The sequence below is a fragment of the Phyllobates terribilis genome, unplaced genomic scaffold (assembly GCF_046119375.1).
Source record: "Phyllobates terribilis strain yellow unplaced genomic scaffold, ASM4611937v1 Scaffold_1__5_contigs__length_1240528914, whole genome shotgun sequence".
In the NCBI taxonomy this organism is placed as follows: Eukaryota; Metazoa; Chordata; class Amphibia; order Anura; family Dendrobatidae; genus Phyllobates; species Phyllobates terribilis.
The window spans coordinates 1,132,074,639-1,132,102,434 of NW_027362761.1; the positions used below are offsets into that span (position 1 = coordinate 1,132,074,639).

A 27,796-nucleotide genomic window follows, 5' to 3' on the forward strand; every position below is an offset into this window, starting at 1 on the left:
GTGAGAGTACCCCGCGCCTCAGGGCCTGTAAGCTGGGCGGGTGTCAGAAATCTGTCCCAGAACGTTGACAGTATTCCCCTGCCTCTGCTGGATTGGAGTTGCATCTCTCTCGCCTGTACGCCTTGGTTGGGCAATGAACTGTGACCTCTGTCGCTAGCGTGTTCAGATGGGAATTTTTTTAAGAGTTCTGCAGCAAGGGCCTTCTGGTACTGCCCCATTTTTGTAGACCTCTCCACCTCAGGAATAAGAGAGTGAAAGTTCTCCTTGTAGCGGGGGTCTAAAAGTGTCACCAACCAGTAATGACTGTCACCCAACATTTTGACAACGCGAGGGTCACGGTTAAGGCAGCGTAACATAAAGTCAGCCATGCGTGCCAGACTGGTAACGGGCAAGATTTCCGTGTCCTCACCAAGATGACGACTGACCATGCTCTCCTCCTCCTCCTCCCCCCTGTCCTCAGGCCACCCACGCTGAACCGACGGTATGACACTTGTACAGGTACTACCGTCTACAGCGCATGATAGCAGCTCCTGTTCTTCCTCCTCCTCCTCCTACACCTCTCCCTCATTGTCCCCCAATGCACATTGGGATGAGATGAGGCTGGGCTGTGTGTAATCGCCCGCTACGGCTTCTTGATCCATCTCATCATACTCTGGCTGCAATGCCTCCTCTTAATTCTCTGCAGAGAGCGTTGCAAAAGACAGACAAGTGGGATGCTGACACTAATGATGGCGTCATCACCACTCACCATCTTGGTGGCTTCCTCAAAGTTTGTCAGGATGGTACATATGTCAGACATCCAGGTCCACTCCTGAGGTCTTATGTATGGAGTCTGACCTGAATATCGACGGCCTTGTTGCATCTGGTACTAAACAACTGCTCTCTTCTGCTCACAAATCCTTTGCAACATGTGGAGGGTAGAGTTCCAACGTGTGGGGACATCACACACCAGTCAGTGTGCCGGAAGCTGCAAACGCTGCTGCAACACAGCAAGGGCAGCGGAAGCTGTAGCCGACTTGCGAAAATGAGCTGACAGGCGGCCTACTTTCAGGAGCAGATCTGGCAACTCAGGGTACGATTTAAGAAACCGCTGAACCACAAGGTTAAGCACATGAGCCAGGCATGGTACGTGTGTGATCTCACCTCGCCTCAGAGCCGCCACCAGGTTACGGCCATTGTCACACACGACCATGCCTGGATGTAGGTTCAGCGGTCTCAGCCACAGATCTGCCTGCTCTTTCACAGCTGTCCACAACTCACAAGCAGTGTGAGGTTTATCACCTAAGCTTATGAGTTTCAGCACAGCCTGTTGCCGCTTGGCAGAGGCAGTACTGCAGTGCTTCCAGCTTGTAACTGATGTGGTGATATCTGAGATGGAGGCTGAACATGAGGAGGAGGAGGATGATGCGCAGGAGCTATACACTGTGGGGGCAACTATGACTGACATAGGGCCCGCAATCCTCGGTGTGGGGAGGACGTGTTCCGTCCCAAGGTCCGACTGGGTCCCGGCTTCCACTATGTTTACCCAGTGTGCCGTCAGAGAGATGTACCGTCCCTGGCCACAAGCAGGTGGACTCTCCCAGTAACTACGTTGTTGAGGGAACGGCAGATGCTTTGAGACACGTGCTTGTGTAGTGCGGGGATGGCACACCGGGCAAAATAGTGTCGGCTGGGGACCGAGTACCGAGGGACGGCCACCGCCATAAGATTGCGGAAGGATTCAGTCTCCACCAGCCTAAAAGGCAGCATTTCCAACGCAAGCAGTCGTGAAATGTGAGAATTTAGGACTGTGGCCTGTGGGGCGTTAGCTGCGAATTTCCGCTTTCGTTCAAAGGTCTGGGATATGGACAATTGAACGCTGCGGTGGGAGGTGGACGTTGATGCTGTTTCTTGAGAAACTGCCATAACAAGTGAAGACTGAGAGGAGGGGGCATCTTTACATGCAGTATGGACAGGGGATTGCCTTGCACACATAACAGGGGGTTCTATTGCACGCACAACAGTGGAAGAAGCAGTGGTGACACCCGCTGACACTGGTCGTGGACCCTGGGGTTCGCCCCACAAAGTCGGGTGCTTTGCTGCCATGTGCCTGATCATGCTGGTGGTGGTCAGGCTGGTAGTTTTGTCACCCCTGCTGATGCTGGCATGGCAGGTGGAACATATGGCCTTTTTGGGGTTATCAGCAGAGTCTTTAAAAAAATTCCAGACTCTGGAAGACCTACCGCTTGTACTGGCAACGTCCCTCGTGTTGGTGTTAAGGGGAACGGTTGCCCGCCTTCTGTCTGCGACCACCACACTGCTTCTTCCTGCCTGTTGGGGTACTCTGCCTCCCTCCCCCTGTGTGCTGCTGGCCTCACTCTGCATGTCATCCTGCCACAATGGGTCAGTTACTAGATCATCCACCACCTCCTCCTCTTCCACTTGCGCACCACGATGCTCCTCCTCACTTGCTGGCAATTGTGTCTCGTCATCGTCCACCTCTTGTGACAAATTGCCAGCGTCGACTTCCTGTGGCCGTGGCTGATCAAATATTTGGCCATCGCTACATGGGATCTCCTCTTTCACCACTTCAAGCGTATCAGGCGAGGGGCACAAATCTGGAAATGGACCAGTGAACAGCTCTTCAGAGTGTCCAAGTGTGGGATCAGTTGCTGTCTGACGACACTCGGCATGGTGGGAGGAAGGAGCATCAGGGTGAGGAGGAGTATGCGGTCGAGACTCACGGCTACTAAGAGTTGACCGTGTGGAAGACAGACCGGAGGTGGTGGTGCCCAGGTAACTGGAAGTATTATCTGCTATCCAATTAATAACCTGTTCACACTGATCAGTTCTCAATACTGGTGCTGTTCTGTGCTTCCCTAGTAATTCGGTCAAGAAGTGGGAGCGAGAACATGTGGCTGTTGGTTGTGGCACATTTTCACCTTGGTCACGGCCCCGTCCTCTGCATGAACCATCACCAGAACGTCCACTTCCACATCCCTTGCCATGCGCCTTGCCCATTGTAAAGGAAGTAAAATAGCTTACACTTGCACTATCAATGGAAAAAGGGTAATAAAAAGTAGATTAGAACCGTGGAAGAGGAAAACCACAGTTCTATTTCTCTGGCCTACACCCGACTCTTTTAAACAATCTGAACAATCAGGGAGAAACTATTACGGTTTTTCTTTATGTAAAAAATACCAAAACCTGAATAATAGAGATTTTTTACCGTGGGATGGCAAAACCACAGTTATTGTTTACTGGGGTATACCAGACTTTTTTAAATAGATATAACTGCGGCTGAACAGTGAGCGACACACTCAAACTGTGTTTTTTTAGATACCAAAGGCCCAAAACTGGATAGTACAGAGATTTGACCCGTTGAACTGCAAAACCACACTGGGATTTGTCGGGTCTACACCAGACTATTTTCAACAGATATATTTTTGTGTCACAACAGTCAGGAGACACTACTGTTTTTCTTTACGGAAAATATACCAAAACCTGAATAATAGAGATTTTTTACCATGGGATGGCAAAACCACAGTTATTGTTTACTGGGGTATACCAGACTTTTTTAAATAGATATATTTGCGGCTGAACAGTGAGCGACACACTCAAACTGTGTTTTTTTAGACACCAAATGGCCCAAAAGTGGGTAATACAGAGGTTTGAACCGTGGAAGTGCAAAACAACACTTCTGTTTCTCTAGCATACACATGACTATTTTCAACAGATATATTTGAGTCTGAAAAATCAGAGACACGCTTTTTTTTTTTGGGGGGGGGGGGAATCAAAAGGTTAATAAGACGGGTATTTGTACAGTGTGAGGGAGGAAAAAAAAAGAGGATTTAGATGAAAAAAAAAAGGATTTTTCCTGTCCCCTGAGACCTGGAGCTAAGTCCAGCAATTTCAGCAACAGGAGCAGCACACAGGACTGTAATACAGCGTTTGCTGGTATAACCACTGCGTCTCCTATACAGCCTGCCTGCCTGATATCTGGGATGGATATTAGTCCTGAGAAGGACTGTTTGTTTGATCTGGCAGCCTTTACAGACCCTACACTAACTATTTCGCAGTTTATATTTCTCCCTAAATCAGAAGCTGTCCCTACACTGTCTGATCCGGAGCGACTGTGTCCAAGATGGCGGCGCCCGGTTTTAAATACTCGAGGTGACGCTGTGTGGCCAGCCAATCACTGTAATGCCCACAACCAACATGGCTGCGGCATTACAGTGACTGGCTGGCAATCCCTGCATGTTCATTGGCTCTGCAAAGAGCGCCAAACATGCAGGGCGGAGACCTGAGCTCCCGCCTGAGTAACCCGGAAATGCTCGGTGCTCGCCGAACATCCCGAGTAGCATGATGCTCGGGCGAGTACCGAGCAGTGTCGAGCATGTTCGCTCAACACTACCTATAATATGCGAGTTTCACTTTTTGTATTGAAGAACTGAAATAAATTAACTTTTTAATGATATTCTAATTTTGTGAGAAGCACCTGTATATATTATCTGCTCTGACTATAGTCATGGCTTCTGTAACATTTTCTAGTTAGGCAAAATTTCCCACATTTTTTTTTCTCCTTTAGAATCAAAACGCAAGAAAAACAGGTTGTTGAAAAGCCCTTTTTGCTTTGGAGGAACAGGCATTCACAACGTGCTGGTTTCAATGAGAATATTGCAATACTTTCTTAGCCCTGCGGAGGTGCTGAAAAGAAATTTAACATTTATTGATATTCTAGATGATTTACCTCTAACAAAAACACAAACGTCCAAAGAAGAAAACCTCTTAACCCTCAATTTATTTATTTTTTTACTTGATTTTTAGATAGCTGTTTTGAGGTTTTGTTTTTAACGGGACAAGCTAGTGTTTTTTTTTTTGTTTTGTTTTTTAAATTAAAAGCATTTTTTCCCCATGATGTCACTTCTACTTTTCAATTCTAATATCCTTTTATTACATTATTTATTCAGACACATTTTAATTACATTTTTTAATAATTTTTGTACAAAATTTTTTTTTGCTCTTGCAAAAAAAAAAAAACTTCTCACCTCTCTGGCTGGCAAAGTGATTTATAGTCAGTGACAAAAGTAATAATACAAGATAAGCAAAACAATACGAGAAGGAACGTGATTTTCATTATGGTCACAATTTATGTACAATGGTCTGATTCCAATTAGACTTCTCTAATTTATTAGAAGAGCAGTGAATCCGCACATAAGTGAAACCATTGCTCCTCAATATGTCCCCAACATTCTCGAAGCATACTTTCTATGAGGTAATGTGTCTTGCGAGGAAAAAGTGTTGCCATGTGGAACCACTTCTGTGGTCGTGGCCACACTCTATGGAAGGCAGATGCTATTAACACTCAATAGGAGATCCTCCAAGGCCGGAGCTAGGGCAATGTTTTCATGGGACAGAAAAGTCAGACATGTTCTGAAATTTGACTGACCATGCTCATTATACAGCTGTCTGCTGGAGCTTTCTTCAGCCCACAACTTTTTTATCACTCATATATAAGAACGCTTTTCACAGCTGAGCCAGTAAGAAGAGGAGAGCAGCCGATACCAGACACCTCTATCATTGACTTATCTCCTCAAGAACCAAAAGAGCAAGGAATTATGGAGATGATACTGCCCGATCGTTATCTCCTTCCATATTGGCACCAGGGGAATAGTCAGAAATAGGGGAGTATACAGAAATCCTGGGGACCCATTGCAAAGGTCCGTAGCTGCCATTAAACAATCAATTATTCTCAAGCCATTCTGTCACAGGGACCCAGTGGAGGTGACAGAAGGTCCACTCCTCAGCTAACCACTTATATTAAATGTTCACTGTTCACCATCAAAGACGTGAATTGCTTTGATCAGAGATACCTCCAATCGTAGCAGTTGTCTGCTGTGTAAAACACCCGTTGGGTATGGAGCAGGCTCAAGATGTGAGCCCGTTCCATACAGAACCTCCTGGCATCAGCGTTACATATATAGTGGATTCGGGAGAAGTAGGCAGATGCCAGGCAAGGGGCAGCGCAATTTGGCTCCTCCCAGCTCACGGGCCATATAACAATAAAGTGACATTTTGCCATCGGCGGTATACCACTGATTAGCACATTAGATGGTTGGTCGGTCTAGCTGAAATCAATAATGTGACCTTTCGTCATTGGAGGTATGCCACTGGTTAGCACATTTGATGGTTGGCCAGTCTCGCTGAAATCAATAATATGACCTTTAGTCATTGGCGGTATGCCACTGGCTAACACATTAGATGGTTGGCCGGTCTCGCTGAAATCAATAATGTGACCTTTCGTCATTGGTGGTATGCCACTGGTTAGCACATTAGATGGTTGGCCAGTCTCGCTGAAATTGGTGGGTTGGGTTGATATACATCTAAAGCATATGGCCAGCCCAAGTCGCATGCAATAGATTTTTCACCATATAGAATAATAAAAACTGTAAACGACTCAAACCAATTTAAAGGGGTTGTCCACTTTATCTTTAGCTTAACAGATGTGTTGGAGACATGATTTTACGGAACTTACTATTATGTAAATATTACAGGTTCTCGTCCTTCGTCACAGACTGCACAGTTCCCAATCGAAAAACAGTCTTTCCATATGAAGTGTTTTCCCATTGAAGGAGAGGCTGATGGACAGTTCTCCTCACTCGCTCCTCAAGCAGGAGTCATGAAGAACAGCAGAGCTGTGCAGTCTGTGAGGAAGGTTGAACTAACAAGTACAGGAAGAGAACCTCGAATACTTACATATTAGCAAACACATTTGAAAAAGTGACCAACCCCTTATAGATATAATGTTATATCTTCATGTTAGCCAGCTCACCTGATTTCCACTTTATATTCAGAGATACTATGTTCAGCCACGGTGCTGGAGATGTGGGCAGCGCCTCCAGTGGAAATGTTCCGTACTGCATTCCTCAGTGCGTGTAACTTTATCACAACAATAGAGAGAAAGAGTTAAAAAAAAAAAAGGAACAACCATTCAGAAATGTGTGAATATGTTACAAAGGCCTCAAGACGTCCAACCATTATGTTTAGTACATATATGCACAATCTTTGCTTTTGGGCCCCTGAACAACAAAATTCATTATTTTAATATCTTACACACATTGGTAAAGCAGCGACCACTTCAGATGACACCTAACCACATACCTTGTCTGACAGGAGGTTGGAAAGGTTCTTCTGCTTCCTTCCCAGATACTGATCATAAAGCTGGGACAACCTGGATGCCAGGACATGTTCTCTACTAAAAAGTGGGTGATGGGTAAAAACAATCCCAGAAATATCAATGTCCAACTGAAATTCTCCTTGAAGTCCTCCAGACTCCACCATGTACTGACGTGATTTCTTGGAAGGGACTGCCTTTGAATAAAACACAGAATGAGAAGGATTTAATGTCCACCATGCAGAAGGATACACACGCCTTATAGTAGAGCACAGTGGGATTTTGACACTTTTTAGTCTTCATGTAGGCAATTCTATTTTTGCTGGTGGGAGCCAGCATATATCTGACAAAATATTGTTTACCTGCATAATCTTTATAACATTCTGTAAACAATTGTAAATGTATGGCCTCAACGCTTGCATATGTAATGCAGGTGGTTGGATACAACATGCAGATGGACACAAGGCAGGAACAGTCAATGAACAATTTATTTTCTCCGATATGGTTGAAGTTTGCAGCATTTATGAAAACAGTTAAACAGTATGAAACAGAATATTCAGAATTAAATCCTACAGTACAGTATGTGTGAGGAGTCTCAGAGTTCACTTTACATGTTAGGGACATCTCTCCGGGATTATACTTATATCCCTCCAACAGGGGTGACACACCCATTCACGTGAGAACCACTGTGCTGACTCCTCCTATGGCAATGGCCTTAGTAGGGGTCTCCGGCTCTTCCTTCAAGGCCGCAAGTCCTTCTGACAAAGTCTATCAAAGCATGTTGGGCCTCCATCACTTCAGTTGACCCCTATCCTGTCTACTGTCCTAGCCCAGGCCAAACCGTGTACCGTACGTCAGTGTGGTGCGTCATCCGTCCACCACCACATTCGTCCTCTCTCAGCTGGGGTCTCCTCACGGATGTTCGGTGCTTGACCATTGACGGGCGTCTCCCAGGTCCGAGGAGATGAGGGCTGGGCTCTGGCTCCTGGTGAGCGTCATCTGGGCTCCGGATCTTAACCGCAGCAGGTCTGGGATTCGTGCCTTGACCAGTGTAGTCTGTGCCCTGGGTCTTGTTAAGCTTGGGTCCAGTCTCTGATCGTGCCACAGCTCACTGTCGTACGCTCCTTGATGCGGCTTGTCACCCTGGTTGCAGCGTCTTCTTCTGCACACGTCTGGTCCACTCCACCTACTGGTGCCAAAACCCACTTCGCATTGGCACACAGACCTTTTATCTTGAGGAAATCCATCATCAATGGCACCTGACTAGGTGTCACATCCAAACTTGTCCTCCCTGCAACTCTTCCTCTTCCAGTTAATTCCACAAGGCCCCATCTGAGCGGTAGATGGCAGCTTTCTTGCACCAATGACAGACAGCACCAGGGTTTTTCAGGAGTATTGTCAACTCCACTTACACATATGTGAGACATATAGGGGCAAATTACATCTGTTGACTCCTAGGAGTTTAATGAATCTCCCGACATTCAATCCAGGCTGATTCACTCAATTCAGAGAGTATGGTGGGAAGGATTCCATTGAAAATGAATAAATTTGGTGTAAAGTGAATCTACTGGGAGAGTTTAAAATAGAACAATAAACTATTATACTCCTCGGACCTCCCCATATCTGTCCCACTGCTGCCCATTCCTCTGATCATCTCCTCTTCAGCTGCCTTCTACTTTCCGGTCTTGTCTGTCACTGATGTTGACAAGGTCCCACGCGGTTCAACATATATCAATGACGTTAATGATGAGCATCGAGCCTTACGTGGAATGTGAGGCACATCAATCATGTCAATGACATTTGTTGGATCCCAAGTGACCACGTGGAGCCTTGTCAGTGGTGGCACCTCCCAGTAAACCAGGAATGAGAAGAAGGCCAAAGAGGAATCAGAGGACTGGTCAGTGGCAGCAGGAAAAGTATGGGGAGGGCCGAGGAGAGGGGAGTACAATAGTTTAGTGTTTTCAGCCCCTTACCAGCCCTGAGAATCCAAAAAAAATGGTAGCTTGCTAGTCGACCGGTTTGCTAGATTCATTCAAATCGAATCTCATAAATTTTGAACTTGTTAGAATCTGAATTTTTGGGGAAAGTTTGGGGCGAAATTAATTAGTTGAGAATCAATTTGCTCAGTACACTAGACCTCTGTAATAAAGTGTAATTGGCTATTTTCAATACACTGAAAAGAAAAATGCACCTGAATCTGGACACTCTTGGCTTATGCAGAGCCCTTAACAGCCTTAGAACATGTTTAGGGTATGGATAGTGAGCATTTCTCAATGTATACACAAAATATAGGAAACAAAACCCCACATACAATGCAATGTAGACTCCAAATTGTAGAGAAATAGTCGCAGTCCTTAAAAATAAATTTTGAGTAATTTTCAACTTTAAGGTCAAAATAGTTAATGTAGGCAAAAGTCTAAAATATTGGAACATTAACATGATGGGTTGTAATCATAAAAACCCAAATCATCATTATCTAAAAAATAGCTCTAATCTCAAACCGCTATTATTTGGGACATGTAAGGAGATGACAAGGACACCACTTGGCATATTATTTCATACAGAAACCCAACCTTGGGTCTAAGGGGGAACGTTTCTCCTTGTGGAGAGTGACAAGCGAAGCCTGGCATGCTAGAGTGAGAAGAATTATAAGCCATGCATGCTCCTCTGGGAAATTAAATATGCAAATTGTCTCTTTAGAGAGGAAGAAGACTAGCTCTAGTAATCCTAAAAGTCAATATCGGCTTTTTAACGAGCCTTGCAATATGACTTGGGGTAAAAGACAAACCAGAATCTCAATTTGCAGACACGGTGTTTTGGGATGTTGCCCCTCATCAGTGCAAAGTATGAGATCTGATTTGGCTGGGTGAGAGAAAAAACTAACCTGACATTCTTGTGTCCCAATGCAAAATCTATTATAAAAGCATCACCTATTATGTGCCATCTATATTACTCTTCTACCTCTGCGCAGTACATAGCTTACAATGTGGTCTATGATGAAAATAGAAAAGAGAAATGACAATCTAAAATCTACAAAATCCTAAAAGTCAGTGCAAAGTCATATTCTGTAATATAATCAGAATAAAAACAATGAGCTCTAATTACCCGTATGAACACCGTGCTCCACAGGGAAACAGACAATGTAAGACAGAGAAGGGCAGATCAATTACACCGGATGAGGAGCGGCAGAAATGCATCCGCAGGGAGTAGATAATATGATCAGAATGCTTGCACGTGCCATAAATCAATCTCCTTACGTATTTCATACACACTGAGTACCTTTATGTATATGGTCTCCAAGGCTTGGTCTATCCCTTCATGCAGAGAGAATATTGGAGGTCTCGTGGGAGAGGCTTTTATTGGATTAGGCAAAGCTAAAATGTTTCCATCGTCCCCAAACCAATTCTTTCCCTAAAATAATGCTCAGCAAAAGAAAAAAAAAATAGGTGAGAGTCTAAACACTAAGTCTACTTCATACAATAAATTGTACCTACAGAAAAGCAGAGTCGTGTTGCCCTTATCCCCCACAAAGTTAAAATGGCTTTTGGAGCACATACCAGCCTAGGAACTGGCCCCATTCTCCAGTCTTTAACTATTTCTTTAAATGGTGAAAATTTCTCTTGATCATACTTTCGCCAGCACTACAGGTGCTGGAACTTACTTTCCTTTTCCTTTCATCATGCATTGCTCCTGAGACTGTATTGGCTGCACTGAACCAAAAGTGTGCCTCCCAATTATGCCTGTGTGCAGTTTGACAGAAAGTAGAGCAGGAGCAAAGACAAAGCCTTCCTGTAATCTGACTTGGTGTCTCTGCTGCTGACAGATTACACTTGACAACAGGCAGCGGACCAGAAGTTAAACAGAAGGGAGTCACCCAGTGGACGGCACATGAGTGATTTTTCAGGGATGATACATCATTTTTATATGAAAACATTTGAAGATTGTCTATCACATTAACCATCAGATGAGATCAAGTTCTCGGAAAGTATAAAGGCCATGTGGCTGTCCTAAGACAAGGACCCATCAATTAGGCAAGTGTGAAAAGTAATTTAGGTTGCATTAAACCCTACATTTCCTAGAATGCTTCCCAAATCTCCATTCTCCTCTGATGAGCAAGACAAACGTTTGCCATCTCTTTTCCAGAGATATATGGATGGAGGTGTTGGGACGTCACATTACTGCTGGTAGCAGCTATAGAAACGATCCAGGCTTCAGATTACTATAAAAATTGTAGCCTTGGAGTCTGACAGGCAAAATTGGTATTTATTGGCGCTTTTAGTTAAGATGCAGGCATAAACATAGTCATTTTCGTACCAAATTTTTGAAAATTTTAATAAGAACATGAAGCTGCTCTTTAAATGTAAACCCATAAAAATACCAGCCAATATCACCGTGTTAATACCTCATCCTGTTGTAATATCCGATTCTCCAGGAGGTTTTGGTTAGTTCGGGATACTTTTGGCCTCTCGCCAATGTATAAACCCTCATCTTCCAGATACCTTGGCTGCATATTCTCGGGGACCTTCTGGCTGGGTGGCACTGAATTCAAAAGTAGAAAAATCAAAATTAAATGTGGAGTTCCCTCATAGGCAACCTTTTAGTCACATGCTAAAAGCAGTCAGGAGTCTACTGGTATTTTCTTGCAAATTAGCTCTTTCTGATAAAGAAAGAAAAACTATCCCGCTAGTGCTACCTTTACTCTCCAAATAAAAAAAAAAAAAAAAGTAAAAATCAAGGTTTAACCCTTTAAACAAGCTTTACAATATGACTAGGGATATTTACCAAGACAAGTGAAGGTTAAGGGCGCTTTGACAATGCGTTAGGGAAACCCGTTTGTTGGTCCCATCGGGGTTTAAATCCGAACCTATGTCAAAACGGGATTCAGGTGTATGCACCGGTGGGGCCAAACATTATAACGGTGCCAACGTGTACGCCTACTGGAGATGGACACCCAGACACAGTCTACTACTTCGGAGTGTTTGCCTCCAGTAGGCGTAGACGCCGAAAACGATGCATGACAGCGCACCCGTTGGCTCTGTCGACACCATTTATAGTCTATGGCCCCGTCAACGCATACATCCAAATTCCGTTTTGCTAGAGGTCCGGACGTAAACCCAGATGGATCAATGAACGGGTACCAAGCTTTCTGTAGATGGCTTTCTGGCTTGGCCTTATACATATTGCAACGCTTGGTAAAGGGTCAGTCATTGACTTTTAGGGTAGCTACTTCCAAAGGGAGAGGTTTTTTTTCATTATGGAGAAGAGTTGATTTGCATAATATTCTTCCATGGAGCATTTCCAATAAAACTTCATAGACAGCCAATCTCTTTAAAAAGAGTCAATGCTGCTATATTCTTACCTTGAATGTTAAGGAGTATTAATTCTCAAGATAATCTGGACTATGTAATGGAGTTCATTGTCTAGATGTTAAATTTGGAAATTTTAAACTTGGCAAAACGTATATTCCAGGTATTGACCTGATGAAGCTGCTTGAGAGAATGCCAAGGGGGTGTAAAGCTTTCATCACAGTAAAAGGAGGGGCACTTTAAGGAATCTAAGGTTTAAACATATTGTGGTTTGTTTCCTAGGTGTTTCTATGCTCCTTATTTCCACGTGTGTTCCATGTGCATTTGCTGCCTTCAGTCTGAATTTACAATGTGCACATTCCAATCAGAACTAGGAAAACTATTGCATGAACAGTCGTGTCCAGATCTTTGAGCGGTATTGTGTGTTTCACTACTATTTAACCATATTTAGATGAGTCTTTTCTTGTTAGGATGGACCACTGAAAATAAACCGGTCACAGATTAGGACCTCTGAAATTAGCTGAAATCTGTGGGTAGCTTGCAGCAAGATTTTTATTTCCCCGCAGCACCATCCTACATGAATTGAGCATTACATATACATGTAATGGTCATTGAAATAATTTGGCTGTCACCTGTCAGTGTGATGCACCAAAATACTGGGTCCTCGAGAGACACTCTCGGCTCCATCTAAGTCACAGATGTTCTAAATAAGGTTTTTTTCCATTAACTCAGATTTCCCTAATGGGGAAAATGAGTTCATCCCTTTGTATAGACTTACAGCAGCTTCTATTTTAAATGAAAAACATCTTGTTATATATATATATTGTAAGTGGGCTTGTCACCTTGTCGAAAGCTTGGGGAGAAAAAAATGTCTCGTTCTTTCTGCAACCGGCTGTGATATCCTTCATATTCAGCAGCCGTCAGCTCTATGAAGTCACGTGCCGTCTGGTCAATGAGAAACAGGTCATCTTCAGGAACCAAAGACTCCTCTTCTCCCTGTAACAATGTCACCTTGTCAATACCATAAAAGAACTTCTGATTTAAATTTAAGGAGGTCAGCAACAGAAGAGAAATTATCTACCTAGCACATAATTGCATTATTCTGTTGATGCACTATTACATATTTATACATTTCATACTCTTTTCATTACTTAAATGATCGTATCTTCTGGAAAATTAAATCACTAATTGCTAATAAGGTCTAACTGTACAAAGGGTTTAAGCAAAACTAATTTTAAATTCATGGCTGCCTCAGAGATAAGCAAATTGTCCCTGCAATCACCACCAGTGGCTCATCTCGAAAACAGAAAAAAGAATTTGGCAGCTACTTAGCAGACATTAGGGGACTATCTGCCCCAAAACCTGCGGGTTTAGAGTACTTGATCCTAATATTATTGGAACACATTAAAATACCATATTAATTGATCTAGTGGCTTTTAGCGGTCCTTCAGAATTTTGACCATTGGGTGGCAAGGCTCAGCAATATAAGATTATTCCGAGCAGAACCCCCTTTATCTCCTAATATTTCTTGAAAAGGTAAATGAAAAGCAGTTGCCTATATTTGAAAAACGCATTAAAAGGTAATGGACAACTTATTCATATGCTTCCGAAATACAAGTTCATGCAATTTTCTAAATAGCCTTCATTAAAAATGTCCTACAATTATTTTCTGTAAAATCTGTGCAACACCTTCACATAGCCAAGTGTCCTGTTAATTCTAACATAGATGGATAAGGAGTGACATAACTTATGTGCTTTAATTAGAGCTTGTTGTCTCTGTTCTACCTCTCCTTCCGCTTAGAGTGGGCACAGGGTTAGCGATACTTGCAGGAAGGAGGAGGAAGCACCCATAGTAGTAGTCAGCAGGGAGAGGAGGGGGACGACACAGGCTTAAATCAGGGGACAAAAGAGAGAGAACATGTGCTCATAAGAGATCAAGGAATGAAGTTGAAAAGTTTGATAATAAAGCCATAATTGGGTTCATTGACCCCACATATTCAAAGATAATCTCTAATTATCTTTTGTCGTATGATAGTTTACAATTAACCAACAAAAACTGGGAGCAATATACAGCCACTAGTAAGCTCCAATCTTGTTAGAAAAACGCACATTTCAATAGTTGCTATTGATAATATTTTTCCCGCATGGATTCAAGCTCAGTGTCGGCTTGACTAGCTTGGTAGACATGTCATCCTAGACTCTAGAAATGGGAGACTGACAACTTTAAAGGAGAATCTGTAATTAAGGCAGCAGTGGTCGTCTCCCAAAAACATACAGAATTTAAAATATTTTTTCAACAGGTTGACAGCTAAAGAGGACTTGAAATAGAAGATCTTTTTTTTAACCAGATCATAGAAGTCTCTACCGTTCTGTAAGTATAGGTAACAAGTTTGTTCTCTCATAGAAAATAAAACAAAGCTGCCGTCTGCTGTGAAAAAATAGGCTGACATATAGGATTATGGTTTTTATACATCCAATAGTATAACAATAGAGGGGTGTAGAGGGTCCATTGACCATATACCCTATTAGCTATTACAACACTATTCCTTGGCAGAGGAACCCGTGAGCCTTCCAAAATAACCAATCCGTCGTGCGATAAATATTAATACATTTTTATGATGCGTTGAATTTATACAATGGGTTATCATCCTATGAACCCACCATTCCTTCTTCCCCCTCCTCTGCTTGGTCTTGTTCAACTCTTGAATTAGAGTCCCCAGTGTCCTCTTTTCTGAGGGGTTCTTCTGATTTCTTTTTGTCCTGCTCATTGTGTTCTTCTGGTTCTGGATGAAAGTCTAAAGTAAAGAAGTTGAAGGATTCTTCAGCAGTAGGAAATCCGTCGGAGGCCTGAAAAAAAAAAAAAACATAACTGGAGTACTGAAAATCTGATTTGGCCAAATCCATTTGTTCAATGGCTCTGACTCTGGCCAGCTGGTCCCACCTATGAGGGACTGCAGTAAACTCCACCTCCTTAATCTATCAATCCCCTGCTCTCTATTATACTCTTCTCTCTTATTTAGCGATGAGCTGCCCCTCTTTTACTACTTTCCGAAACATAACTGGTCCTAAGCCAGGCGGTGCAATGCTCTGGCCCTTTTTTTCTCTCTGTAGGCATCAGACAGTGCCCACAAAAGACATATATGGGCGATCAACATTTATCTCCTGCCATGATAAATTATGGCGAAAACTCCCTCGTCAACCTGACAACATAAGGTTTTCATAATCTAATTCATATTAGAGAACAATGAGATTTGCACTCATCACCATGTAGAAATTCAGCCACAGAAAGCTGTGCTTGTTATATTAAGTCAGTATATGGCGGGCTCTCATTAGTACTTGGTGACATTGATGATGACATCCATGCTATAACCATTCAGAGCCCTTTAGAGTCTGTTAGAGTCACTCTGGAAAATGGCTTCCAGTTTTTGATTATTTATGATGATCATACTCTAAATGCTTCAGCCAGGGCCAGTACACAATCTCATGAACATCTTAAAATATTGAGGTAGGCACTCGATATTTCAGGTCTAGCGAGGCTACATTGCTCAAAAGTTTGACAAAAAATAAATAAATACAGAAAAATTTGAAAAAACTGCAAAAAATGGAAGTAATATGAAAGTGTGGAAATTATACCATGGTGTACAAAAGTGCATTAACTCTACCTCAATATTGCATATTATTTTAATCACTAATTTCCTAAAAAATGGAGGAATAGACTGGCCATGTAAAGGTATTGTTGGACTTGTCTGTGAAAGAGCTACAAGCACATACAAATAGTTTGGGGTATAAAATCCTGCTGACAGATTCCCTTTAATGGGTAATTAACTTTTATTTATTTTTTTAATAATTTTGTCCAGAGTTATGAGACTTCACCCATCACTTTATTTACAGGATTTGCCTTAATGTTTGTTAAGTGTCTTCCTAACCCCTGGCTTTTCCCCAGTCTATTTTCCTGCCTTCAGCGACATTGATATCAGAATGTACTCATTTGAAGTACATGTAATCTGGCACGGGTCGGTAGCCGTGGGCAAGGCACTCGTCTGTGGTACCCCGGCATGTTACATGAAAGCTTGTGGTCCTGGCTGGGTGTGTGGACTTGTGTTGTGAGGGCCTTACGCCTGTGCAGGCCGCATGTAACCGTTTTGTGGGCAGGCCAGGACCAGAAGTTTAACAGTTCAAAGAGGGAGACCACCATTCAAAAATAAACTCTTTACTGAACACTAACTTGGTAAGGTTTATATACAAGGGATAGCGGGTACAAAGTCTTATTGTTGTTTTCTTTATAACTTGAAGCATTTTCCACATAGTTTCCATCCTTAGTATACTCCAGTGCTCTCTAGGTCCCCAGTTTCTCCCTACTTCACCACAACCCAACTTTTACACTACAGTCTTGATCAACAAGTGTCATCTACTTGTTCTGTGGTTCCACGTCCTTTTTCCACAACTGGCACCCTGGAACTCCCACTTGGGACCCTTCACTAGTCCCACGTATTTAGTTCTGCTTAGGCCGCTTTATCTTTCAGCGTTGCAAGCTCGGGGTCTCGTGGCTAGGCGTCCTCTTGTAGGACCCGGCTCCAGAAGGCCACTCTGTCTCTTTGACACTTATGCTCAGGAGCTCGCTATCCATTCTTTTCGGTCTCCTCTCATTTAGGGTCACCCCAGAATGCGGCATTGCTCACCTTGGACCTTTTGATCCACTCACTACGCACTCCAGGCCCTATCTGCATTGCTACCAGGACGTTCCCCACTGTCTTCCTACATAGCCCCTCCCATTCTGGGCTAGTCCCAAACATTAACTAACCATTCCTACAGTCAAACTATACAATTCACAACACAGTTCACATTACATATCATTAACATTTATCACATTACACACACTTCAACAACAAAACTTGTTTCTTCAAGAAGGAAACGTGGGCAGCATGTCCATATCCTTATATACACATGATGGCAGTGATGGATCAGCGCACCACCTGTCTCTCACTAACTCTGGGGCTAAGCTGCTGCAGGACAATGTTCTGACAAGAACAAAACTCAGAGGAGACATGTGCTGACCCATAACTGCCATCATCAGTACGTTCTGATATCAATGCAGCTGAAGGCAGGCAAATCAGCTGGACAAAATCCGGGGTCTGGAAGCATTTGAATACATTTTTTTACAGGGATGAAGACAAATCTCCTGATAAAGTGATTTGCAAAGCTTCATAACTTTTCATGCTGGAGCTTTTTTCACTTTGGGCAATCCCTACTTCATACATGGGTGATAGTGTTAAAAAGCAAATCACACAGAATTGCCCTGTGATCAGCGGTAATCTGTGGGACTCCTTGCAGTAAGTGTTTAAATCTTCTGCAGCGCCATCACAGGAAACGTTAGGCATTACACAGAGCCTATTCATAATGCAGGACAGGACAGGCCCTCCAGAGAGAGAGACGCTCTTTGTAATTGTTCTCTACTTTGGCCCAGAGATGAGAATCCTGAATAGACTTTACCCTCCTAAGAAAAAGTATTCCAAAATGGTAATAAAAGTATGGATCCTAACATTGGGGACTTACATGTGCCTTTTTCTCAATCGTCCTCACAGCATCTCGAAATCTCACTCTTGAAGACAACTGGGCCTCCACATCCTTTGCTTTCTGAAGAGGGATGGCGTCCTGCTGTGGGGCCAGAAGACAAACGTATAAGAAGCATAAATCAGCCATACATAGATTGATCCTTTACAGATTAGAATGCCTCAGCTAAGCTTTATAACAATCCATGACGAGAATGTCATGTTACCAACTGACAAACAGACCGTTAATGTGGATGGAAAAAGAAAACATGGCTGCTTCCTTCCAGAAATAGCGCCACTGATGTTCACATGCTGTGTGTGGTATTGCAGTTTGGGCCTGTTCATGTGAACACTGCATGTGACTACACAGCATTGCATTTGGGAAAAAGTTAACCAAAAAGTTATCTAGTATAGATACATAACACTAGTGAAGCATACGTTTCTAGCTATAGTGCCATCCCCTGATGACGCCACATCTGTAGCGAAACATGTTGGTGGGACATGTGCTCCAGGAAAAACTGTCCTTTCTGCCCTATAATGTGGACACCCCAGGGGGGGGGGGGTTACTAAGTGATATTTTGGCAATCGCCTCTACACTATATTGTATTGAGTTTAGGCAAAATAGGGACAGATTGTTTCATGTTTGGTATTACTCCACTATTTTGATTCATAATACAAGTTCCGTTTTAGGACTTGTTAGTGAGGGTTCTTGTTGGGTTATCCTAAGTTGTAAATAATTGTTATATATAACCCTCCCAAGCCCTTACAAGATCTCCACAATTTGCACATTCATAAAGAAAAAATATATATATTTTTTCTATTTTTTTACAAATTGATTTTACCTCTTAGAAATGAATATCCCTGATCTGCAGTTCTCACCTTTTCGTCAAACTTGGTAATGGTGTCCGAATGTCTAGATCTAGTAAGGCTTCGTGGGGAGACGGACGGTGACTCTTGCTGGAGTATACTCTCTGCTTTAGACTGAATCATAAAATCTCAATATTAATGCAGGAAACGTTGAGCATCGGACGTCTGTACTAGAATCACATTTCACTGCAGCAGGTTTCCTGAGGCTCTGGTGCATACATGGCGCTGTAAACAGATAATCAGCCCTGACAGCGTTTCTCCCTATTATACAGTGTGATACACATCGCACGTGAGGGATGAAATAAACCAGAGTTTATCTGGTCAATTACCTACGTACGTAAGTAACTTGGCTGCACCGGAGTTTCATCTGGTCTGGGATGATCATAGAAAAACAGCGGATATACAAATGGATCGCCAGAGAAGAAGGTCATGTTAAAGTCACATTATACTCAAGGTTGATACAATTAATAGGCTATAAGTGTAGATTTCAAACTAAAATGTGATTTATTTTCTAACATCAGTGATACTGCAATAGAACAGCACCTCTACTGGAAGAGCATGGTGTTGAAAAATTACTTGTTAATGGGGTTGTCCGACTACAAATCTGCAGTCCAGCTACAAGTCTGCAGTATTAATGATTCTCCAGTGCCGATGCCTGGAGCGGGCAGTCATGTGACCATAAGCATGTGATCTGCATACTTCCAGCCACATTCCGACTAGACATGTCCGGGCTCGCTCAATACACTTGCATTGAGGCTCGACACGTCTAGTCGACACGTGACCGCATGTATGTAAAATAGTATACATGAGGTCACGTGCCCGACGCCAGAGAATCCTCACAGTGGGCAGTACACAGAGTGACTGCAGACTTGTAGCCTTAGGCCGGACAACCCCTTTAAGTATAGATGTTCATGCTATGGGCAAAACTTTCATGTAAGGCGGACTGTGACGAAGCTCTTTAGGGAATTTATGTGCCATAGGGAATATAGTGGATAAACTCACCGAAAGGTTTTTGCCAACCAAAAGTTTCTGCACCTTATGCAAATAGTGGACCGAGTGGCCTAGTTTTATGCGATAGAGTCCCAGTGGCGTCCTTATTCGTTTTAGATTTTTCTTCCTTGCCTTACATGCACTAAAAGTTTGTTATTTTTCAGTCAATAGGATTGTATAAGGGGCCTGTTTTTTTCCAGTACGAGCTGTAGTTGTTATCATTACCATTTTAGGATCCATATGACTTTCTAGTTTTTTGTATTCCATTTTTTGGGGAGTTACCATTTCGTGTTTTTTTTTTTTTTTTTATTATGATATTTTATTACTTCGGACAGTTAAACATACAGATTTTATTTACTCTACGGGAAAAGGGATTTTTTATTTAATTTTTATACATCTTTTTTTTTTCCATTAGTCCCCCTAGGGAACTTGAACCTTCAACCACTTGAAAGCTTGAACAATACACTGCAATACTGTAATGTTGAAGCATATGGTAAAATTATCCCTCCCCAATAAAACCCAGTGGCTGGGCTACAAAGATGAACAAACATGATATTCACAGGGGCCTTCAGTAGCCCATCCGGCTTCTATTCATTGCCATTGGCCACCTGCAATAATGCTGCAGGAGGAGGGGTGGGGAGGCATAGGAAATGACACCTTTCCACATTTCCAACCTTGTAAATGCTGAAATCATGACATTCAACACAGTGTAGAGTTGGAGTCGCACTTATTGTAGTTTTGAAATCCTTCAATCTATCATGTATGAACTTAACATGAATTATAATTTTTTTTCTAATTGATGACATCTACAGAGCAAAAAAATAAAAAAATCACATTGAAAACCTGGAAAGCACAGACTTCTGCTCACCCTTCCAGCTTTTAGTTTTTCTCGCAGCCGTTCTCTCATGGAAGATTCAGCAAAGCTAGACTTCGCACTGGAGACGTCTAACGGAGGCAAACCTAAAACAGGTTATTGGGTTAGACCCCGTAGTCTGGTTTTATTCAATATATTATTTCAAGACAATTGTGAATGTTCTATTTATGAAACAATGAGGGAAAAAAAAACTATTTGGTTTGGAAATTGTTCAAATGCGGTTATGAAATTAAAATTCTGACAACGCCCGCCGCCACTAAACACACACTGAAGAAAACTATTTGCACAGCTTGGCTGCCAACTTGAGAAGGAAAAATGTGAGCTTCTTCACAAAATCCAACCTATTTATCATAAATGGGTGGTTATACTATATTTATCCTGTAGGGGCACTGTAGGGAAATCAAAATGGTCTACTAGGCCACAGGCTTTACTAAAAGCAGTGGGCATGGCCATCAGCTGAAAGAAGCAGAGACTGGGTGTACATTTTCCTGGCAACCACTGCTGTTCAACGCCACCAGGTCTCGGACAGCGCAGTGTGACCTGGCAGTGGCTGTTTGCAAACACTATGGAGCCTCACAACGAGGTTCTATAGTCATTGCACGGAGGACTCGATGAACTTCGCTGGATTAATAAATTGGTGGACCTGGGAAAGCATCGGGGAGTGTTTATTCGAATAAAGTATTTTTCTATGTGTGCTTTTATTTTTGATTACTGGGTTAGTAATGGGGATGTCTGATCGGCACCTCTCCATTACTAACTCCGGGGCATGAGGTTAGCATTGTTTTTGGATAATTCACAAAAACCCCAATGCACCAGGGCAATCTGGAAGAGCAAAGGCAAAGTGCCAGAATTGGTGCATCCAATGTGAGTTACCACTTTTGGGGCAGCTCAGGGCTGGTATTTTTAGGCTAGGAAGGGCACAATAACCAGGGACCTTCATAGCCTGAGCATATAAGCTCACAACCAGCTATCTGCTTTACCTTTGCTGGTTACCAAAAATGGAGGCGACTCCAGGCCATTTTTTTCACTTATTTATTTACATGTACAGTAAGCAAGCTACACACGCACGTCACTAATTATATCTCACGGATATCTGTCTATCTTCGAACATCTTTACCACCTAAAAATCTGTAATTTCTATTCTGTACAGTATTGCGGTACGTGTCACACAGACGGCACACAGATGGTACACACGGACGGCCAAAAAAAACCCCACACAGATAGTAAAAACGGACTGTCTCACGAGTACGTGTTTTTAAGTGGACGTGTGAAGGTGGCCTGACCCAGAGCAGAAGGGCGCTGGATACCAGAGAATGCGGTGATTGGTGAGTATATTAACACACTGACACTACACTAATATTAACACACTGACACAACACTACACTAATATTTACACAGAATTAGGGGAAAAAGCTAATGGGAGGCTTTTTTAAAGCAGAATATAAGTAACATACAGTTATATCCTTTCTTTGTAGTAGACCTGGTTACATTTAGAAATATGTACAGTATATAGCAAAACATGTGACTGGTATAGGATATAATCAGTGACATATTATATTGTACATATGTACCATCTGCCGTCTGTGCACATGAAAGTGGAAACCTCAGCACCGAAGAATATAGATGGAAACTGTACGTCTTGCTGCAAGTGTATTTTATATTGACCCAGCAAGGAGTCAAAACAGATATGGTCCAATGTTTCAGCCCCGTCTCTTGCTAGACACCGATGTCGTTGAAAAAGACCGCGCTCGGGCGAAACATTGGACCATATAACTCCTTGATAAATCCAAATAACTTACTCTTGCAGCAAGACCTACAGCTTCCATCTATTTTCTTTGGTGCTGAGGTTTCGCCTTTCAGTAGTCAGGACCACGGGTCCTTTCCTCAAGCACGCACAACGATACAACAGCCGGGCTGCCGGTCCTCTTTCTTCTATCAAATTTGTTCACATAGCATAGAAAATACAGTATACAAAATATATGAAAGGTGTAAGGTATACTGACTACTGACATCCAATGTTATACTATAAGTACAGAACATCAGATATTGTACCATCACGTTAAATAACATAGGATGTCTGTGCACAGATTAGTACAATATATATATATATATATATATATATATATATATATATATATATATATATATATATATATATATATATATATATATATATATTCTCATGACTATGAAAATTGTACATTCACGCTGAAGGCATCAAGACTATGAATTAACACATGTGGAATTATATACTTAACAAAAAAGTGTGAAACAACTGAAAATATGTCTTATATTCTAGGTTCTTCAAAGTAGCCACCTTTTGCTTTGATGACTGCTTTGCATTCTCTTGATGAGCTTCAAGAGGTAGTCACCGGAAATGGTCTTCACTTCACAGGTGTGCCCTGTCAGGTTTAATATGTGGGATTTCTTGCCTTATAAATGGGGTTGGGACCATCAGTTGTGTTGTGCAGAAGTCTGGTGGATACACAGCTGATAGTCCTACTGAATAGACTGTTAGAATTTGTATTATGGTAAGAAAAAAGCAGCTAAGTAAAGAAAAACGAGTGACCATCATTACTTTAAGAAATGAAGGTCAGTCAGTGCGAAAATTTGGGAAAACTTTGAAAGTGTCCCCAAGTGCAGTTGCAAAAACCATCAAGCACTACCAAGAAACTGGCTCACATGAGGACCGCCCCAGGAAAGGAAGACCAAGAGTCACCTCTGCTTCTGAGGATAAGTTTATCCGAGTCACCAGCCTCAGAAATCGCAGGTTAACAGCAGCTCAGATTAGAGACCAGGTCAATGCCACACAGAGTTCTAGCAGCAGACACATCTCTTCAACAACTGTTAAGAGGAGACTTTGTGCAGCAGGCCTTCATGGTAAAATAGCTGCTAGGAAACCACTGCTAAGGACAGGCAACAAGCAGAAGAGACTTGTTTGGGCTAAAGAACACAAGGAATGGACAGACCAGTGGAAATCTGTGCTTAGGCCTGATGAGTCTAAATTTGAGATCTTTGATTTCAACCACCGTGTCTTTGTGCAACGCAGAAAAGGTGAACGGATGGACTCTACATGCCTGGTTCCCACCGTGAAGCATGAAGGAGGAGGTGTGATGGTGTGGGGGTGCTTTGCTGGTGACACTGTTGGGGATTTATTCAAAATTGAAGGCATACTGAACCAGCATGGCTACCACAGCATCTTGCAGCGGCATGCTATTCCATCCGGTTTGCGTTTAGTTGGACCATCATTTATTTTTCAACAGGACAATGACCCCAAACACACCTCCAGGCTGTGTAAGGGCTATTTGACCAAGAGGGAGAGTGATGGGGTGCTACGCCAGATGACCTGGCCTCCACAGTCACCAGACCTGAACCCAATCGAGATGGTTTGGGGTGAGCTGGACCGCAGAGTGAAGGCGAAAGGGCCAACAAGTGCTAAGCATCTCTGGGAACTCCTTCAAGATTGTTGGAAGACCATTTCCGGTGACTACCTCTTGAAGCTCATCAAGAGAATGCCAAGAGTGTGCAAAGCAGTCATCAAAGCAAAAGGTGGCTACTTTGAAGAACCTAGAATATAAGACATATATTCAGTTGTTTCACACTTTTTTGTTAAGTACATAATTCCACATGTGTTAATTCATAGTTTTGATGCCTTCAGTGTGAATGTACAATTTTCATAGTCATGAAAATACAGAAAAATCTTTAAATGAGGTGTGTCCAAACTTTTGGTCTGTACTGTAATATATATATATATATATATATATATATATATATATATATATATATATATATACACACATACACATATTTATTACACACACACACACACACTATGACTACAGATATCACATCACTGTGTCAGTGTGTATTGTGATATCTGATGTCTGTATCACAGTATGTTATATAACCAGTCATATAGCAATCTGTATACTGGATGTACTATGCACATATACACAATGTTACATGCACTGATTGATCACACCTGAGCCTGCAGGACCTCATATTTAATGTAGGGCACTACATATGATGGATAATGTACTGTCGGCTAGAGATCAGTCAGTGCTGGGTGCTGTATACTCCTGTCTGCCACCGCTCTATCCGAGCCTCACTGTGAGCTATTGCTGCAGACTGAACTTCCATACAGATCAGGGGACGCTGGAGCCGATGACCCCAGTGACAGCACGACCAGAACTATATAAAGGGTCAAGATGGTGCAATAAATCATCACACTGTGCCTCAGGGGGATAGTGTTGTGGCGCCCCTGAGGGTTCAGTCGCCACAGGGGTACTGCACCTCAGTAGGAGGTGTGGTATCTCCTCTTCCAGGTAAGGAGCACTTCTCAGGACCCCACTTCACCACTCAACACTACACCACTCCTGTCCTGAAGGGGGCCTAAATGCACCAGGGTGCTGCCCCGGCCCGGGATATAGGAGATGGGGGGGGGACCAACGTTAGCGGGAACCATGTAGTGGGTGAGGGTGGAGAACACACTTTTAGGTTACACTTATTCATTCATATTTAATCTACAGCCATCTTAGGTTCAAGGTCTTTGATTGTGATCTTCATGGCTGATTGTGGCCTTCTGCTAGAACCTGCAGCCTACTGAAGATACACGGTCCTCATTCTCTGGCCTTGAGGCGAGGAGCGGGTCAGAGTTAACCACTGCCTCTACCCGGTCAAGGTCCCTACCTAAGAAGGCCTGGAGGGGAGCAGAGGAGACAAGCTCCACAGGCAAAAGGATCCCTGGGGGATACGCACGGAGCGGCATACGCCACCCGTATTTCTTACTCTGGCCTAGTCAGAGGGACTCCTGCTGCAAGAGGGGTGACCGGCCCCCAATATCTGACTCTGTTACTTCACGTCTCAGTCAGAAAAGCCCGGAGGCTTAGTGGATCCCAGGAGGAATACGGACGGATCGGCATACGCCACCTGCGTTTACCCAGTGGGACCCGGCCTTACACCTAGTTCTAACCACACACATAGTCAGGGGAAGACTTAGTGGGAGAACTCACCAAGGAGAGGAACAGGAGAACCGGGCTGAAGCGCGGAGGAGGGAGGAGACATGCCGTGAGCAGCTCCTCCAATTTGACAAAGAGACGCCAGAAGGAGGTCCGCTGCGAGCGCCTGGAGGTGCGAACCAAGGCCGCAAAGTCGCGGGCCTGCCAGGCAGAGGCCGCCCGTCCAAGCCCCCGGGAGGAAGCCCTGATTGTCCGATTCCACCAGGAGGCCGGATGGGGCTTCATTCGCAGCCCCCAGTTCCACCGAGATGTCTTTGTGAATCGGCGGGACGTCGAGCCGCGGCTGGAGCAAGGCCACCCTGACCGGAACCTCTATCCGGGCGACTTGGTGTCCTACACCCGCCACCATGGGGAGCGTGGGTGGTACGCCCTGGATGTCCACAGGGTGTTCAAAGGGGATGCCGCCACTCACCTGCCCACAGAGGACTGGTCAGGCTCAGTCGGCAAAAATGAGCCTTTTCCCAAGTGGGGATACCGCTTCTGAGCAGCCCCGGGAGAAGCATCTCCCTGTTGTGTGAACAGTTGAGTGAACTGTTTTTGGTTTTCTTTTGATACACCCGGATTTAAGTTTGAAGAGACATTTGTCCCTGCGGACACTGGCAGTAGACGGACTCCCAATTGTATATAGTTTTGCATCTACTTAGGTGCTCCCTATTGGTTTTATGCAAAACCACTTTTACTTCTAACTCAGACCTCAGAAGCAAAACCTGTCTGGAGTGGCTCTCCTGGAGGTCCAACTCGGGATCTTCATGCCCTGCAGCCACCCCAGGGCCTACGTTGAGGGTTTGGGACAGGTCCCTCATGCTGCTGATCTGACACTTTTCTACAATGTTTTCTACAGATCCGTCTACATGCATAATGTCTCTTTACTGTTTTTCTACATTTATACTATATTATATATATATATATATATATATATATATATATATATCATGCAACGTTAAAGTGTCCTTACCTCCCATAAAGGGACGATTGTTATTGTTATACAAAAATTTGAAATGTCTGTACCACTTTTTACTCTTTTGCAGCCCGCGGACGTGCTGTGTTTCACCAGGGGAGAATGTGGCGCCCCTGAGGGTTCAGTCACCACAGGGGTACTGCTCCTCAGTAGAGGTGTGGTATCTCCTCTTCCAGGTAAGGATGGAGCACTTCTCAGGACCCTACTTCACCACTCAACACTACACCACTCCTGTCCTGAAGGGGGCATAAATGCACCAGGGTGCTGCCCCGGCCCGGGATATAGGAGATGGGGGGGAACCAAAGTTAGGGGGAACCATGTAGTGGGTGAGGGTGGAGAACACACTTTTAGGTTACACTTATTCATTCATATTTAATCTACAGCCATCTTAGGTTCAAGGTCTTTGATTGTGATCTTCATCGCTGATTGTGGCCTTCTGCTAGAACCTGCAGCCTATTGAAGATACACGGTCCTCGTTCTCTGGCCTTGAGACGAGGAGCGGGTCAGCGTTAACCACTGCCTCTACCCGGTCAAGGTCCCTACCCAAGAAGGCCTGGAGGAGAGCAGAGGAGACAAGCTCCACAGGCAAAAGGATCCCTGGGGGATACGCACGGAGCGGCATACGCCACCTGTATTTCTTACTCTGGCCTAGTCAGAGGGACTCCTGCTGCAAGAGGGGTGACCGGCCCCCGATATCTGACTCTGCTACTTCACGTCTCAGTCAGAAAAGCCCGGAGGCTTAGTGGATCCCAGGAGGAATACGGACGGAGCGGCATACGCCACCTGTATCTCTCTACCTGCATTTACCCAGTGGGACCCGGCCTTACACCTAGTTCTAACCACACACACATCAAGTGAAGACTTAGTGGGAGAACTCACCAAGGAGAGGAACACACACCAGAGGGGTCTCGACAGGTGCTCCTGATCTACCTGGAAAGTGCTGGACCCCCTTCCCAGTGGCCGCAGTACGCCGCGAGGAACAGAGGGAAGCTTTGCGGCTTAAGTACATCTGAATGTGAGTAAAAACCCTGGATGACTTCACACCCCGCTTCAGCCTGTTATTTCCTGCGCAGCACTGCAC

The 27,796-nt window shown here is 43.6% G+C and overlaps 1 protein-coding gene across 2 annotated transcripts in view; it reads right to left on the bottom strand.

The window, feature by feature from the left end:
- Positions 1–27,796, bottom strand: part of CC2D2A (coiled-coil and C2 domain containing 2A) — a 162,296-nt gene that overhangs the window by 104,304 nt on the left and 30,196 nt on the right. For both annotated transcript variants that reach the window (XM_073647301.1, XM_073647312.1), the window contains 9 exons: positions 20,734–20,825; positions 18,888–18,989; positions 18,013–18,114; positions 15,121–15,306; positions 13,302–13,455; positions 11,556–11,692; positions 10,433–10,564; positions 7,141–7,350; positions 6,812–6,918 (listed from right to left, as the gene is read on the bottom strand). In XM_073647301.1, the coding sequence (XP_073503402.1) occupies positions 6,812–6,918; positions 7,141–7,350; positions 10,433–10,564; positions 11,556–11,692; positions 13,302–13,455; positions 15,121–15,306; positions 18,013–18,114; positions 18,888–18,989; positions 20,734–20,825 (1,222 nt within the window). The remainder of the gene's footprint in view (positions 1–6,811; positions 6,919–7,140; positions 7,351–10,432; positions 10,565–11,555; positions 11,693–13,301; positions 13,456–15,120; positions 15,307–18,012; positions 18,115–18,887; positions 18,990–20,733; positions 20,826–27,796) is intronic.